The following is an 18,030-nucleotide window of genomic DNA, read 5'->3' as shown; positions in this document are numbered from 1 at the left end:
TTTATGATTCACTGTATGTGTGGTTAAATGTTTGGAACACCCAGTCACCAGTCACGACTCACTCACTGTATGCTTTTTAATTCAATGTTGTGTTTGTTTTTGGACCGCTTGCCTAAAGTCATTTGGAACTCAATATGTAAAAGGGTTGAATACAAAAATTATTTTTTCTCTCCCTTTGTGGTCAGTGTCAGTTCTTCTGATATATCCTACACTGGATATATTGATTTTCCTACACATAATGGGCCATGGGAGCCATCTGGTTAGATGGTTATACCGTGGATTACGTCTACATCTAGGCATGTCTTTATTGTCCCTTCGCCAGAAATGTGAAACTGCGATAGCCAGGGAATTCACTGACAGAGAATGGGCGCAGATCCTTGAACACCCCATGCGCGTCTCCCGTAATGCCCGACTTAAGGCTATACAATTGCTAATACTACACAGGACTTACCTCACACCCCAGGCGATACGAAGCATGTATCCGACTGCCTCTTCGGATTGTCCCAGGTGTTGCGGCCCGGATGCTGATTTTTTTACACATGTTATGGGCTTGTCCCTCCCTGAATGGATTTTGGACGGAAGTCACACAGGGCCTCATACAAGTTACTGAACGCTCGACTTGGGCTACTATCGATGCCTGTCTTTTGGGTCTTTCCTCTCCCCCCTCCTCCCCAAAAAGGCGGTTGTACTGCGCTGCTTTACGGGGCTCTCCTTGATGCTAGTCAAGAGACTAATTTCACAGCACTGGAAATAACGTGTGGCATCGCGTGACGGGAAGTGGCTGGAAGAATTTATTAAATGGGCTACCGCTGAGAGAGGCACTGCAGGGCGAAGAGTATAGGGGATTGAGGTAATAGCTGTTTTCAATAGAATGGGCCCAACTGTTAGAACATTTCAAAGCACATACTGCAAGTGATCCCGAAAAGTGATGGTATACTGGGGACCCCCTCCCCCCCCCCCCCTTTTTGGTGTGGTCTGTCTGTGCCTAACTGTTCGGGCACCAGAGTAGAGTTGAGCACTGGCTATTGTCCTGATTCTGTAACCTCCCCCACACAGATCCTCTTTCTCCCGCTCCCTTTCCCCTCCTCCCTCCCCCCATCTCCATCCCCCTCGCTACCCTTATTGCTCCAGCCTGATTTCCCTGTAGAGATGTATGCTAAGACAGACACCTTAGACCTCACCTGCATTGTTTTAATGTTCTTTCTTTTTTATTGGGAAGGATTTATATTTTGTGGGTCTGGGGTTGTGGGGGGAGTTCTAAAACTTACTCAATTTAAAAGTGTATCCTGATTACTGTATGTGAATCGCTTATATCTCTCACAAGTGTGAAAAATGATCTGTGATGATTAAGTCTACCAAACATGCGCTGATACCAATTCTTGTAATTACTGTCCATGTACGAAACTGTCAACTGATGTAATCACTAACGGATGTAATATGTTTATGCATAAATTGAAAACTAAGATCAATTTGTGTTAAAAAAAAATGTGTGGCATCTAGCAATTCCAGTGGGCACTATTCTACCCACTCCCAAGATGTCTAAACTCTTCCTTGAATGTTAGGAACTTGGTAGCCTACCGTAGAGGTGTGGCTACCTGTGGGCTACATGCCCAAGGGAAAATTGGTTTGCCAACTGGTGTCCCCATTCTGTTCCTGTCGCCATCCTGTCTACCTTAAAAAAAATAAAGGGCAGCCCTCCAGGAGTGTGGTTGGCATTTGCCCATCAAAGAAGGCTTCCCCTTGAAGCTCGTCTTTTGGACTATTTCTAGCTTCCTGTTTGACAAGCCTCTATTGTTCATGAGCCTGGGAGTCGTTTATCTTACTCCGCATGAGGGCAGAAGGCTGCCTGGTGGCCAAAAACTTTGCGAGGCCACTGGACAAACTGGCCAAAAGAGTGGCAAGTTTCTAAAAGTTACCCTTCCTTAAAAGTGACAATTAAGTTTATATCTTGAAGTACATTTTTTAATAGTCCCAATAAAAAGTTAGCGGGACTGAGAGGACAGTCACTTACTCTGTATTAGCCAGTGGAGCTACTAACCTTTCCACAGCAAGAACAACCATTTCGAGTTTTTGCTCTTAGGACATATTAAAGTATATATCCTACTTAATATTATAGAGGTCCCTGACTTAGGGCTCCATATGCTTTCCTTAGGGGACTCTTCTACATATTGCTAAAGGAAGTGGTGGGCTCTGCCATTGATTTAAATGGCAAAGTTGAACTAGCAGTTTTAATACTTTGGGGGTGTCCTTACAAAAAGAGGCATTTCCTGACAGCCAATTAGCTGCTCGTTGGATACCTATGCTAATGTCCAAATGAACACCTCTCCGCATGGGTACTCTCACCCTCTACCTATGCAGACCTAATGAAAAGATAATGGACCTAATTATTTGAACGCTGCCATTGGGCAATCACATTTTGGTGAAGTTATCACTGCCACATGATCAATAATTAATTTTTTTAAGCAGTGCCAATAAACCCTCAGTAAAACAACCCACTGTATGTTTTGCAACACCACACATGGTCTGATTATTTACATTTACTATTTTTTCATGAGTAATTGATTGGATATGCTACTTAAAATGCTATCTACATTCTCCAGCTACTATGTACCAGCTGTTTCTGTTTACTATTTGTTTTGAATAATTTTAGGTTGTGAGGTGGAAATCCTCGGTGTCAGACCAAACTATTGTAGAGAGTACTACAATACGCCATCCGATGCCAATTTTTCGATAGCTGTTACTGATGCTGTTCAATCTTTGAGGTAAGATACTCTGTGGTCACTATTACGATTGCATTTTGTGAATTTCGTTAATTTCACAATTCGTTGGGGGCAATCTTGCAACAGTGCCTTAATTCTGCATTCTGAAATCACCGAACCCTACAGTTTCAGTAATTACAGGTGTGGAACTACCGGTGCTGTGTTCTAGCATTGGCCACAGTGATGGTCTACATGAGGTTGTCCTTCCACTTGGCTTGTCATACGGCTTATTAGTGGTATTCTCCAACTCTCGATTTCGAAGGTGATTCAGGAAGGAACAGAAGTTTGTGCCTGAACCGAGACTACCAGATTTTCAGTAATTTCCCTCTTCGAATTCAGCCAGAAAAAAACAGTAGGATTGTGTATGTGGAAAAACAGTCCTGAAAAACGGGAACAACTACGGAAGTTGGTGCAAAATCACTGATTTCTATGGTTATAGGAGGGTCAAAACTAGTAATAGGGAAAAATCCCACACCTGCAGTAATTACTATACCCGGAGATGGAAATAATTTCCAGGTTCAGGTGAGGATTTCTGACCTAAAATCCAAAACACTGGTAATGAAGTTCTAAGTATCTCCAGGAGTAGATTCTCATTTAGAATTTAAGATTTTTCCTGAAATCGACTAAAATACACAGTTCTTCTCTCCACTTTTGTCAGAGAGGCTCAGTAGACATAATCCTACTGGGTTGTCCATGATACCTCTAGTCACAGCAGTGTCCAGGGTCACATCTACTACCCCTAACTTTGAGTCAACGAATCACAACTATACAAAGCAAAATAACATTTTCTCAAAACAGTTGTGCTGAGAGTAGCCCCTGTTAAATGAGCATGGATTGGTTACAACAGCGCACATATATCCTCTTTTTCAACAAATCCTATTGCAGAAGATGCTTAAACCTCCTAATAATACGTCTGAAGCAATTAAAGTTGTGCAGTATTTCTGCTATTTGTAAATATTGTTTTTGGGTTAAATCTCTTTTAAGAATGATTCCCCTTAATTTTAACAACATTTATTTCTACAATCAAATCTGCTTTTATTAACAAGGCATATCGGTAGTGGTGTTTAGCTATGCTTATTAACCTACTTTGATGCACTCCAAACACCAACAAAATAATCTTTCCAAAATCTCTGTTTGGACCAAACAACTAAAGCAGTGCTGTTTTCATCATTGTGTTCCTTTTGATTCAAACGGAATACAAGAGTGACGAAAGAGACGTGCACAGTAATTTATCCAATAAAATTTGAAATAGTGAACTATCGGGCGGCTCCTGTATGGATTGGTGACAATAATAGTGGTGACTAGGGAAAATGGCGCACACACCAATTTGGCCTTCGGTTGTCCTACAGCAAATATAAATTATATAGGGTGCTTAAGGAGGAGGTAGAGTCACCAAATCTTCCTCATAGGGAAACAGACAGCAGTCTATTTCCTCACACATTATGCTTAAGCTCCAAGCACTCCACAATCAAATACAAGTCTGCAGTTCACGTACATTTCCAATGTCTTTTACTCAGACTTTAAAGTTCATATACATTCAGAAAGTTCCTTTGGCGCAGATTTCTTAACAAGACATAACTTCATGCCAACACGTGTTTTGTCTGTTTTTATATAACACAGGACTTCATCAGGGCCGCAACAAATGTAACAATAATATCAGGAATGAGAGGATTCGAATAAACCAATTTCCCCTCTTGGTGTCTTGCATTGTAAAAACGAAGGGGTAGAAAAGAGTGATGCAGACTTGTAATAAGCTACGTCTTCATATAGATACAGGAAAGATCATAAATAAGAGAGGTTCCACCCAGCAAGGTAAACACCTGCTGTGAGAAAAAAGAGATCCTGACTCTAAATCAGAACAAACCGAGTGTCAATAAACATCAAAACCCATATTAAGAGAGAAAGAATATTTAAGTCACCACATGTGTACAAAAAAAATGAACACTCACTCCCTTAAGAACCGGTAATGTAGTTAGATGACAGTACGCGGCTCTCCTTAATTATCATGTATATTAATGCTCACTCGATGGGCCTTATAATCCCAAGGTTTGACTATTTGTATATCAAACTTAAAAATAATAATATATGCAAAAGATAAATCTCTGAGTCCACTCACTGTTGTCAGAGAAAATTCATACTATCGTACTACTCACCACGATATTAAAAATCCATCCTCATGATGTTGAGACGGAAAAGAGGTAAAGGAAACCCAAGATCTGAAAAGTAAAATAATCAAATGTCACCCATCTATATCCTGGATGCAATACTCACGTACTAAAATAGTTGAGGTACTGAGGCTCCTTTGAATTACGAGCCATACGACAATAGGGCAAAATCATAATGGAGTCCATAAATGACTACATATGTGTATCAATAGCACTAGTCAATACACTTCAAGTAGAAGGTGCAACAACACAGTTAAAAAGTATAGTGAGCCCACGTTTCATAAAATATATATATACTGAAAACCACCCGTTATAATTCGAACAACAATGGTAAATAAACAGCTCATGTGCTGTAAAAGTCCTTGAAAATGTCGTACCCGGGAAAACTAAGAAAACTTATCAAGTTATTCATTATTATCAAAAATATACCATAGAAGAATATCAAAGGAGCTGTCCAAGTCGGAAATGCTCCCCAGTGTTACCAGTTGGCTGTGTACTTCAACCACGCATCAGTTTCGGCGTTCAGCGTAAGCACCATCTTAGATTACCTATAAGTAGTGCAATAACCGGAAGCTAACCCCAAACTCCATCGCCATCTTGGAGTGCATATTTTGACAACATCCAGACTGAAACTCGGAAGAACCGACACCTTGAAACATAAAGGTAGGACAGCCCGAAAGGTATTGCTATTCGCCACCATCTTAAACTACCAACAAACTAATTAAAATAATCAATCAATAGTCCTGTTTCATGGAGAAAAATAAATATAATTAATGTAGCCCTCAAAATCTTGTAAGAATATTAGATTATTATAGATCAAAAATATCACAAAATCCAAACCCGTTAACGGACACGCAACGTGTTCTGAAATTTGAAAAACGAGGTGAGTACGTGTCTAAACGTCACCAAATGGACTCCGTTCGCGGTCCCTCTAATAGAATGAGTGGAAAAAATACTGGTCGGTTCAATGTGAAAATATACTGTAAATAAGAGTGGTGAATTCAGTCTGGTTATCGAGTGATAATGGAGACTGTGCATACATAATAATACAAGACACTCAAGGATACGTTAGTAAACAGAGTGAAGCAGAGAAGGAGACCAGAAAAGTGGTCACGACTAAATATAAAAACATATAAAAGATGCAGTCAGTACATTACATCTGTGTGCATGTGAAATCTGTACATTGGAATAGTGCAGTGAAACCCATGATCCATATGGATCAAAGAAAATATGTAACAATTTAGATATCTACATATGATCAACAGTGCCCCTAATAGATTTTACAGTCCAATCAAAAAACTGTGTGTGTTCAAATGAGACCATATAATGTAAATACATCACCATTTTACGAAACAGGGGAGCAGACAAGGTAGGGCTGAGTAACATGGATAAATCACCATTTTACAAATCTGTAAAAGAAACATTATCAATCTCGAACAAGCACATGTAAATCATGAGTACCTATAAAATTTCTACATGTATCTACATAATCGTATAGTGAAGTTTTGATACAAATCATTAAGATCATTGTCTAAGTAACATAGATGAATAATATGATAGTTAATCCAGTCTATTAGAGATCTCCAAGAAAGTAGTGTAGCTCCCGGTCGATATTAAGATCATGCTCAACTGCTTTAAGGAGCATAATCCAGATCGCCTCTTGTCGTATTCTGAGTTCTCTATTCCCACCCCTCTCCAGTGGTGGGACCATTTCTAGGCCATGAAGGCGATATGACCTATGATGGTCTTGTTTTTCACACACAAGTGTGTGTACTGCAAATGGATATCTTGAGTCACCTTGCTTTACCGCCCTGAAATGTTCTTGAATCCTTTCTTTAAGCATCCTAATGGTACTTCCCACATAGATTCGTTCACATTTACAAATTAAGACCTACACTACAAATTTAGTGTAACAGTAAATATTGGTACGAATTGTAAACAAAGGGCTAGATTTGTAAGACAATTCCTTCAAAACTACACACAATCTACATGCTCAACAGTTTCCACATTTGTGCGAACCATTATTACTGGCTGTCAGCCAGTCCTGTGATTTTACTTGTGATGGGTAACTAGGACTGATAAGTCCGGCCAATGTTTTCCCCTTGCGAAAAGTAATACTGGGATTTCTAGGAATAAATCATGCAATGTTGCTATCACCCAAGTAGATGCCAATGTCTCTTCATTATTTTACTATCATTCCCAAATGTCAGTATTGGTCTAATTAGGTGTCGATGATTGGTAGGCTCTTTACGATTACCAGAGAGTGTGTCTTGTCTTTTCAATTTCATAGCCTTATTAGTTGCTCCTTTAATTAGGTGCTGATCATAACCCCTAATCCTAAACCTAGTCCGGATCTGTTCCACATTATCTTTGAAATTCTCATTACCAGTTCTTAGGAGGCTGAGTGTACATTTTTGTTTTTATTTTTACACATGTGGTGACTTAAATTTTCTTTCTCTCTTATTATGGGTTTTGATGTTTCTTGACACCCGGTTTGTTCTGATTTAGAGTCAGGATCTCTTTTTTCTCACACCAGGTGTTGACATTGCTAGGTGGAAGCTCTCTTACTTATGATCTTTCTTGTATCTATATGAAGACAAAACTTATTACAGGTCTGCACCACTCTTTTCTTCCCCTTTGTTTTTACAATGCATGACACCAAGAGCCCTGATGAAGTCCTGTATTATATAAAAACACACAAAACACGTATTGGCATGAAGCTGTGGTATTTATTTATTTATTTATTTATTTATTTGATTTATATAGCGCACTATAACCCAGAGGTCTCTAAGCGCTTTGTCAGGGTCCGCTAGGCAATACAAAGGATACATCTGGTTACAATTTAAAGGCCACCCCACGCTTGCTGGAAAAGCACAGTTTTTAATTTCTTACGGAAGGACATTAAATTAGTCTCATTCCGAAGTTCCAGCGGCAATTTGTTCCACATAGCTGGCAGAGTGTGTGAAAAAGCACGCCCATCCACTGTGGTCAATCTACAGCGTGGCTGAACAAGAAAGATGGTATGAAGTTGTTATGTCTCGTTAAGAAATCTGTGCCAAAGGAACTTTCTGAATGAATATGAACTTTAATGTCTGAATAAAAGACACTGGAAATTCATTTGAACTACGGACTTGGATTTCATTGTGGAGTGCTTGGAGCTTAAGCATATCCTTTATGTATTGAAAAGCACTGGCTAGGACTGAGTTCTTGGTGCCTAGCATTATACAGAGCTCAGTCTAGGAGAGCGAGCTCCTATTTTGCCACAGATGGACGAAGAACATAAACCATCAATGGCAAATATGTTTTAGACCAACTCCACTGTACCAACGTAGCCACACACACTCTTTCGGCAGGATGGGGTGAGTGATTCTGCCCCAAGGATATTATGGAAAACAAGGGTAAATAATACATTTTAAAGCAGAATATTCCAAATAGATTTGCTAAAATAGACTTTACAGGCATGTCTGAAGGAGACATAATAAAATATAGCAATATTTCAGTCTGCCACGGGCTCAGGAACAACATATTTTCCTGTTGCAATAAAAATATCTTTAAAAAATGGTGTCAGGAGAGGATATCCTTCACTATTTTTTTTAATGTTTTTATTATTTTGCAAAACAACGCATACATCAATGATTAACATCTGTATCTGACATCATAATATTCTTTCTAATGCCCCCACATATTCTCTTGATAAACCAATATTTCCTTACATTATTGACATATTATTGTTCACGTCACTGCAGACATCTCAATGTGCTTGTTCAAGTATAATTAGGGGCACATGGCCAGCTACTTAATTCCAATACTTAATAATAGGATATCTTTCACTATGACAATTAAGAGCACAGGAAAATATGATTCACATAATAGAATACAATCAGAAATTGTCATCATATGCTTTTGTGTCCCACTGCTATCCCAACTGTTATGGTGCTCATCTTGACCTGCATGGCAAACACGTAATTCGAGAAAACATGAAATATTTCAATACCTCAAGGTCTGTCTTGGGACTCGGGTGTACAATTTCCCAGCTGGAATACATCATACGTGTTGGTAAAGAAACTGAGTGCCTCTTTCTTACCACTGTATGTATGGAGACATCTATTAGGCATCCATTCGTGCATCAAGGCAAATAGTATGGAATTGATGAAGTGAGAAAAACACCCATCAAAGTAGGTGCTGGAGAAACACATTCTAACCAAAATGAAGCCATAACGTTTTTTTTGTGTCTCCTAGCAGCCCCATCTGCTATGCTGTCCATCCGGTCTTACACAGCAAACGTATAATTTTAGGGAATGGAAAATCGTCATAAACCGCTAACTACACATTATTAAACTCCCTCTGGTAGGTAAATGTAAATGTCAAATGTCAAGGTATTTGTAGAGCGAACTGCCACCAAGCGGTTTCCTGGCGCTATTACTCATCACAGGGAAAGCCAGGAAGGGTTCCACAGCGGTATGTGTCCACTCCTGGGCACCCCTTGGGTGAAGCCAGGCATCCTAGCGCTGTTGGGGCCGGTGTGGAGGTTAAGCAAGCTATTGCCCAGAGTTGCAGCGTGGGGCCCATGATTAGAATAGGCAGCGAGGCGAGAATTGTCAGGTCCGAGGAAATTGAGCCCAAGACCCGCCGAGGTGGGAATTGAACCCTGGTCCCGGGCCAGAACTCTGCATCAGGGTCTGGCGCTCTAACCATTGAGCCACACTCCTCCACCAGGTAGCGACCCTGGGCCTGTCCGCATCTCTGCCTGTAAGGTGTGAAGACTGTCCTCTGCCATGCAGCAGGGCTGGAGTCCTAGGGGCTGCTTCCAGGGACCCTCCACAACCCAGAAGTATTACACTGGTCTGCTCAGACATTTCACTACAGCTCCCCATTCTCTGGAAATTTACCCCCACTCGTAGATCCTGACACACTGGCAGACAATCAGACACCAGCAGTCTCATGCAATAATCATGCAATCATAGACCTTTGCACTGCTTGCAGTATCCTCACTCCAGTCCTGAAGGAGGTCTTTGCCAAATTTCTCGAGACCTCATGGGGCTGGTCTTGTCCTCTGCTGGACAGTGCACCTGCTGCAGCCACTTAGTTCCTCACATGCACACTGACAAACTCCTTGTAGGGGAGGTGATCACGCACGTTTTCCTTTGTTTCAACAATAATTTCCAAGACATTTTACACATTTAAAACGGCGAACATGAAAAAACTATTTATTCAAAGCTGACAATCTATTAGGAATACTGTTTCTTTTTTTCTAGTGCTTCAGAAAAGACCACTTGAAAATACTTTCAACTGCTTTTTATAATGAAATGTACCTGCATTTTTGGAATAGGTGTGTGGACCAGTTGCTTTAACTATAACTATTCATGCTTCATTGGGTGAGTGTCCAGCCAGGGTACATATATACTGATGATGTGCTTTTTCGATGCAGTAATGGCAGTGCAGACGTGGCAGGAGTGTACTATGAACGTGTTGACGTGGAAGGCCACCATAATGGACCCTGGTCTCAGCAGAGAACGGAAGCCACAAAGGTAGTGGACAAAATGCTGCAAGACCTGATGAAACAAATCAAGGTACGTCAAAGGAAAAATGGATACTACTAGTGCCTTTATTCATGAATCGGGATTACTATAGTTCGCCTATCTCTTGAACGTCGTGAGCAATTTGAGATCCCTTTTCTTATAGGTGTGAGCATGATGGCTTTAGAGGGATCCACGGTGTAATATACCAGACGGAAGAATAACTTTGTATCTTGCTTAAAGAGTTCGAACCGATGGCGCTGTACACAAGTCCAAACGTCCCCAACGCTTATGGCCATCCACATATATGGTGCACAACATAATACTACATCTTTTAAGAGGAAAGGGAGCAGGCCTGCCAAAGAGCAAAGAAAAACTTTCAAGAAATTGTAAATGGTTGGTTAAGCTACAAGAAATACTTCTTTTCTAATTCTGTTTATTATGAAAAATCACACAGAAAATTGAGATCAAAGATGGATGCATGGAGTTACACTGCCTAATTATCCTCAACCCTTGCGCTTAAATGTTTTTCCGATTCCCCATATCATTAGACAAAAATAATGTTGTTGAATATTCCATTGTGTCATCATGATCACCAGGAAACTGTAAGAGGCAAACAAAGTTAGTACTTGGTTCATCTGCCCCTTTAATGAACCAGCTCCCGTCACTCTTGGCCATTTTCTCAGCAGTACCAAAGCGCAGAGACATAATGAACCCCATTGTTACCCAAAGGCTGTCCTAGAGCCATTCCAGTCTCTGATCAGGAGGACCAGAAAGTCAGCTAGGATGAGAATAGCTAGGTCTTTCCTTCTTTTGTTTCATGCTGCAATCTAAACTTCAGAAGTGTGGACTATATCTGTCTCTGCCCTTCCAAAGGCTAATGAAGAACCATCTTGGGTATCCTGCATCAGAACACTAAACCCTTAACTGGGTTCTTATGCTGAGATTCCAAAGTTCCTCCACCTTGCCATCTACCAGGATGCATAAACTCATTATGAGACCATTACATTTTCAAACTCCCTCCAGAATGTTCTCTTTGTCTATGTTATATTGCTGTAGCACTCCAGTTCAGGCCTTCACTTTACAAAGGACCTTCTTGACTATTCTGACCCTCCCAGACATGATTTCCTTCAATTGCTTTGACTGTCTGCTATGTTTTCTATCTTCACGGTCAAGTATGTGTGGTGTACATCAGGGGATGTCAGGAGGGCTCTTTAACCAACAATAAAAGCCAGTTCCCCTAGGAGGTTCTTCCACTTTCTTTTCATTATGCCCCTTATGTTGCATACCCCTCTGTTTTACCGAATATGACTAAGCCCTGCCATCCTCTCACTCAAACATGTTTTCCTTTTAAGGTAAGTGATCAGATAATGCTTGGCCTCTAAGATCTTATCGTTCATCTACAAGATAATGATGCTACCTGCCTTGCTCGACACTCCAAGGTTGGGAGCGCTGCTACTGTTGGGATAATTTTTTGGGGCGGAAAAAAACAGTTGCTTGATGCAAATGTCCACCACACTTGGTTCTGCGTTTTGTCCACCTTGCAGACCATTAGGCGAAAGAGCATGAGTCTCGCGGAAGTTTCTGACTTGCATAGATCATGTTTGGACATTTTTGTCCCTTCCTCGTATGTAAGATATTTCTTCAGGTTGATGGAGGAAGTCTAGGATGAGTTTATGGTTTGTTTTGTTTAAACGATGCTCAAGAATATGGCGTGGCAAACTAGAATTCTTGTTATGACTTAAGCGCTGTCACGATGTAGGTAGTCCAACTCTTTGTAACTCTTACTACAGCGTAGCCTTCGCAGATGCGTGTCTTTCCTGTCCAATGGCACCAAACCGTTTTCGCAGTTCGGAGTGGCGGTGCTGACATAAATGTAAGGTCAGGGAAATCGTAGGAGTTGTGAAAAATTACAGTACATGACTAAAACGTGGTGTATTAGGGTCCTGTATTATACAAAGAGTACATTTTCCATTAATATGGCCACTAAAAGTGAATGAGTCATGAAGCTTCACTGCTAAACCTATACAGTGGACAATCGATAATGTGCTGAAATATTGTTTCTGCTCCTATTTATCGTTTGTACATCACACAAGTAAAGAGTCCCATTAAAATCTTTCCATCTCACTTCAGAATTATTAAACAAATCATCCCAAAAATATGTGCCTCATTTGAGCTTCTCCTGCTGCTGATACCTTTTAAAAAATGTTTGTTAGTTTATGTAGAAGTATTTAGAAGTTGTTGTGTTGGAAAAGATTTGACGTCCTGCAGCCTTTCCCTTTATACTTCTTGTGAAGCAGCATGATTTCCACTTAGTTGGTGTACAATGCCTTCACTATGCAGTCACAGAAAGGAAGTCACCAACCTCCATGTTAAGTAAGCAGCAAACAGAGCCTGACACTCGACCACAGTCTTTGACCTCACAACAAATGGGACAAGGTAAAAAACAAATGTCAAATCCTCTCTATTGCCTATTTCCCTTCTTAACTCCTGCAAGTTGATCTTGGGCATGCTGCAGCTCCATCCTCCCTACTCCCCCCCCCCTCACCCCTGCTTCCAGCGCCCCTGTTCTTGCCTACAAAGGCATACAAACCTCCAGTCGGCCCTTCAGGCATGCGACGCTCCCAAGTGTTTGGCATGTAAATATATAACCCTGATTTAGGCACAGAGAAAGAAAGAAGGGAGAGTCGGGAGGCGAGCCACTGAAACCGGATATCCTGCCTTATGCTTTAAGAATAACACAAGAAAGTTTATCTGAAGTTCATAATGGCACATGCACTTTCTATGTCAAGTTGGCAGAAAGTTCCCCTTTCACCCAACCTCCTTTGGGAACGTTTTGGCATTTGCTAACTGTACTGTATTTATGACTTCGATTTTAAAAAAAAAGAAATGAATGATGTTATGGTTAAACAGTCCAGACTAGGGGGACTGAAGCCGGCATAGATGTGAAACCCATACAGAAGAGGAATTTGAGGTCATTTCTTTAAGCGAAAACAGAAGTACAGATTTAGATCTGAGCTCTTTAAACGTGTCATTGTTTCTCACCTGTTCCCTGAAGCAAGCAGAGATGAACATTACAAAGACAGTCGGTCTGACTATTTGTTAAAGGAAACATTTGATGAGAGTTGCGCGAATCAGCTTCCTTCAAAATGTAATGAGGAAGCAGTATCTTGGGTATCAAGAATATGATATGAAAGCTGGGAGTAGAACTGCTCTAGCATGGAAGAAAAGTGTTTTGAAAAGGGTAAGTAAAAGTATGTATTGGGTTATTCATTAAAATCTTACAAAAAGGAATGAGATAATACAACTCATGCATACCACAATTGAAAAAAAAATAGCTCTGCAGTTGACAACACAATTCGGTTAGTTGAAAAGAAGAAAAGAAAAAGAACAAAAAGGCATCATTAGATTAAGTTTGTGTTTTTTATGCCATTTAAGTTCAGAATTTACAACAAAATATTGCATGCTAGATACATTTAACAAAGGGTGGTATTTCTTTTGCAACTTTATGAAAGCCTATATACGCATATATCTTTGCTTCAACAGAAAAATGGTAAATCCAGCAATATGGTATCCCAACACTGCAGTAAAGCATATCAGTGCACAAGGCTAATTATTGAATAACACTATGGGGTCGATTTAGATCTCGCCAGAAAAGGCTCCGAACGGCATTCGATTCGGTGGAATCCAATTCGGAAGCCTGGGCTCCGACCAAATCAGCCACCTTTCCGGATGACCGAGTACGATGCAAGGAAGCCCTTCGGACTGTCCGAATTGGTTCAAACGGGATTCAGGTAGCCGGAGTCGTCCGGAGCCGAATCGCACAGCCCAATGGAGACGGTTTCCGAACGAGCAAGCACGATGACCGATTCGGACAGCCGTTCCGAATTGGTGTGGCCGAGACAAAACAGCTGTGGGAATTGGACTTTAAGGGCCCGTAGCAGGTCCCCATCACCTGTAGGCCTCCGGATGGGGCCTGTGGTGGTTTCCAAGGGGCCCCCATTCCCAACCATGCACAGTGTGGCAGGCACCATGGGGTGCCAACCACAGGGTGCAAGGTTTTTCCCACCTACCCCTTTTTCAATGGGTGCCTTTGATCGCGTCTATAACACAGGCTCCCATTGAAGTCCATTGGAGTCTGGCCAAACCAAGTCCATAAGCATCCGGACACATCGTAATCGGTCGGTAGGACTCCCCGAATATGAATTGTTCGGAAAGCATTCCTAACCCGATTCGGTGGGAATGCTTTCCTGACGAGATCGTAATCGACCCCCAGGTCTTTATGACTGGCTCAGGCATCCAAACAGCATTGATTTCCTGTACAAAAACAGACAGAAACCAGCAATTAAAATTTAATTTTGTTAGCAAAGTCAATAGATCAACACTCGTGGCCTCAATATTAACAAGCTACATATCAAGCTGCATATGCAGAGTAATAAAAAGCCTATTGATGCCCATCACTAAAATGGGAATGTGTAACCATCCACGAAATGCTGAGAATTGGCCTTGATGGACTGCCTATACAAATCGTTGCAAACCATGAAAAACAGATCAAAGCTAGTGCCTGAAAGGGGCGGTACTGAAGCCTGTTATGTTTATACAACCTCAGCTCTTTGATGGGGTCCTCTTTGTAAGTTATCTTTTGCAAGAAGGTGTAATGGCCATCAGCTAATTGCTGTGCTTTCTCTGTAAATATCAAAACGTGCAACATTCACAAGTAACGGTCCTGCATAACATGGGTCACTGAACATAGGTTTTCACATGACAAATGTATCTAGAACTTGATCACTTAGTAAGAGGTACATTTTCACATGAGATATGAAATGAAGTTGAGACAAAATAAGTATTTTTTTCAAAGCGGTGTTACTTAACTGTACTAGATTCACTGGAGTTAGCTATTCCTCTGTGGGTAATGTGTGTACTGCTTAATTGTTCCTAGCCAGCGGGTCATACATTCATATCCCAGGGAATGTAAATCAGAGTTGGTCTCTTCCATGCCAGTATTTGGGGACTGATGGAGAGGTGGTTTGCCAGACATTAGTGAATGACTGTACTCCATCAATAACCTAAGCTTCTACAGAATACTCAACATCGGCCTCAACTAGCCAACTTGCTGTGATGCTTTCAGTGCTGTGCTCTCCACTGTACTTGCTCTCTGTGTGATGGAAGATTGCAGCGCTGCTGCCCACACGTTTCCTGTTTTCATTAAGTAAAACCCTAAACCTTTGGCTTTGTCAATCATTGTTTAGTACAGTGAAGTATTATTTTAGTTCCTATGAAGCGTGTATCAGGTGGTGCAACATCTCCACAGAGATCAGAGTTTAAGATCAGCCTGCAATAACCCCAAAGGAAGACTGGCTGGGTGCCACAATAGACTTATTTTTGGACTGTTCAGGCAGCACACAGTATATTTTTATTGGACCTTATTTATTATTTCCTTGTAGTTTGGTTTGCCTGGCCTACCTTTCACCTTCTGTCACTTTCATGTTTTATTTTAGTTAGATCACACTCTGACTCATGACATTTTATGCTATAATATTTCAGTTATTTTGCCTACTTTGTTTCGGCTTTCCTTTCTTTTCTCAGCAGTTGCAATACGCAGCATGGAGGGCACTGCGCCACACTTTTCATATTCTGTTTGGCAACTACATGGTCTAGCGCTCTATGGCCTGGGTAGAGCCTTTGGGTCTTCCCGACCATTGCAACTTCCCGGATCTGACTGTTTTAGACACGATGGTGATAGATGATCGGGCAGACGCTCTTATGGAAACCATTACTTGCTGATAGCGTGCCTTGCATTTCTGTACTTTTTAAATTATTTTCTTTGTAGTTTATTTATTTATGCATTTTTATATAGCGCAAACTTTACCCAGAGGTGTCAGAGTGCTTTACAATAGAACGAAGTAAATTACATAAGGAATGAGAGTAGCATGGAAGTATGTACAATGTACATAGTGAAAGTTACTTAATAACAAGATACATTCAAGATTATAAGAGACAAAAAGGTAGCACGAGAAGTTTGATACAAATCCAGAATACATCTTTACAAAAATGAGTACTCATGAGTGTCATGTGGCAGTCAGGGTCATGACCTGGGATGAGGTGAGTTAATCATTGAAATGTCTTTGGGAGACAAGATGATTGCGGGTAGCGATTCCAAATTCTAGTCGCATTGCCTGAGAAGGATTGTGCCATGAGTCTTTCCTTTTTGAAAGGTGGAGGTTCGGGCAAAAAAAATTCTGCATTGGAGAAGGTCTAGAGGCACCTGATATTTTGAGTTTTTGGCCAGGTAGCAAGGGGTGGAAGTGTGTAAGGCTTTTTAGGAGACTCAGTCTGTCTTGCACATTGACCTTGCTTCAATGGGAAGCCACCAAAGAGAAATCAGTATGGGTGTAATATGATCATTCTTTTGGCCCCACAGATGAAGCGAGCCACGTTATTTATTTATTTATTTGCGGGTTTATAACGCGCTTGAATCGACTCTTTACCAGAGTATCTCTGCGCCCAAAACACCAGAAGCATAGTCAGACAGTCTATGGATAGTAGTTTAGTTCTGAAACAAGAATGTTTTGAGCTTCTTTCTGAAGCTCAGATGTTCAGAACATTGCCTCAGCTCAAGGGGTAGCTTATTCCATAGAGTCGGACCAACTACAGATAAGGCCTTACCACCCTGTCTGGTCTTTCTCACAGCTGGTACTCTCATGAATGGAGGATGGGTTTTAGCGAGGATAGGTGCGATTTGGGGAGGCCAGCAAGGAGAGAGTTGCAGTAGTCCAGTCTGTAAAGAATCAAAGATTGGACATAAGTTTTCAGGTCTTGCTTGGGAATGAAACACCGAATCCCCCAGAGAAGGCGTAGTTGGTAGCGTGCGTTCTTGGCCATGGTGTTGATTTGGGAATGTAAGTTGAGTCTTTTCTCCAGGGTGACACCTAGACATTTGGCACTGTCAACAATAGTGGGTTGGTTTTCAAGAATGTTCAAATTATCCATCTATAAAGGAACAGATGGAGGAGAGTTTCAGTTAGAGAGAAGAAGGAATTCAGTTTTTGAGGGATTCAGAATCAGATGTAAGATATCATCCAATCTTGGATGGAGTTGGGGTGGTATTGAGGAATGAAATGTTGTGTGCGGAGGACACCTTTAGGTAGAGTTGAGTGTCATCAGCATACAGGTGATAATGGATCCCGGATGTTTTTTTAGAAGGTTTCCCAGCGGTTCCCTGTAAAGATTGAAGAGGGTGGGTATGTGGATCGAACCTTGAGGGATGCCTTGATCCATAGCCTTTGAAGTAGAGAAGCAGTTTGCTATTTTGATCAACTGAGATCTACCCGAGATGTATGATTCAGACCATTTCAGCACTGTGCCTTCAAAGCCCATTCTTTGTTTTAATGTGTTCAGAAGAGTTTTATGGTTAACAGTGTCAATGGCAGCAGATGGATCCAGAAGGATCAGGAGACAGAAATTGCCTGAGTTGAGTACCCTCAGGGCATCATCAATAACTTGTAGCAGGCCTGTTTCAGTGCTGCAGCCTTGATTGAAGCCAGATTGGAATTCATCAAGAAGGTTGTTGTCCTTGATATTTTGGGAAAG

The 18,030-nt window shown here is 41.1% G+C and overlaps 1 protein-coding gene across 1 annotated transcript in view; it reads left to right on the top strand.

The window, feature by feature from the left end:
- ENPP6 (ectonucleotide pyrophosphatase/phosphodiesterase 6) overlaps window positions 1-18,030 on the top strand; it is a 335,439-nt gene that overhangs the window by 169,973 nt on the left and 147,436 nt on the right. Inside the window, exons 3-4 of the mRNA XM_086962479.1 lie at window positions 2,651-2,762; window positions 10,353-10,494. Coding sequence (XP_086818605.1) covers window positions 2,651-2,762; window positions 10,353-10,494 — 254 coding nt within the window. The remainder of the gene's footprint in view (window positions 1-2,650; window positions 2,763-10,352; window positions 10,495-18,030) is intronic.

The sequence above is a fragment of the Lissotriton vulgaris genome, chromosome 3_1, assembly GCF_964263255.1.
Source record: "Lissotriton vulgaris chromosome 3_1, aLisVul1.2, whole genome shotgun sequence".
Lineage (NCBI taxonomy): Eukaryota > Metazoa > Chordata > Amphibia > Caudata > Salamandridae > Lissotriton > Lissotriton vulgaris.
Note: the sequence above shows the minus strand (reverse complement) of the source record. Positions and strands in the feature narration are given on the sequence as shown.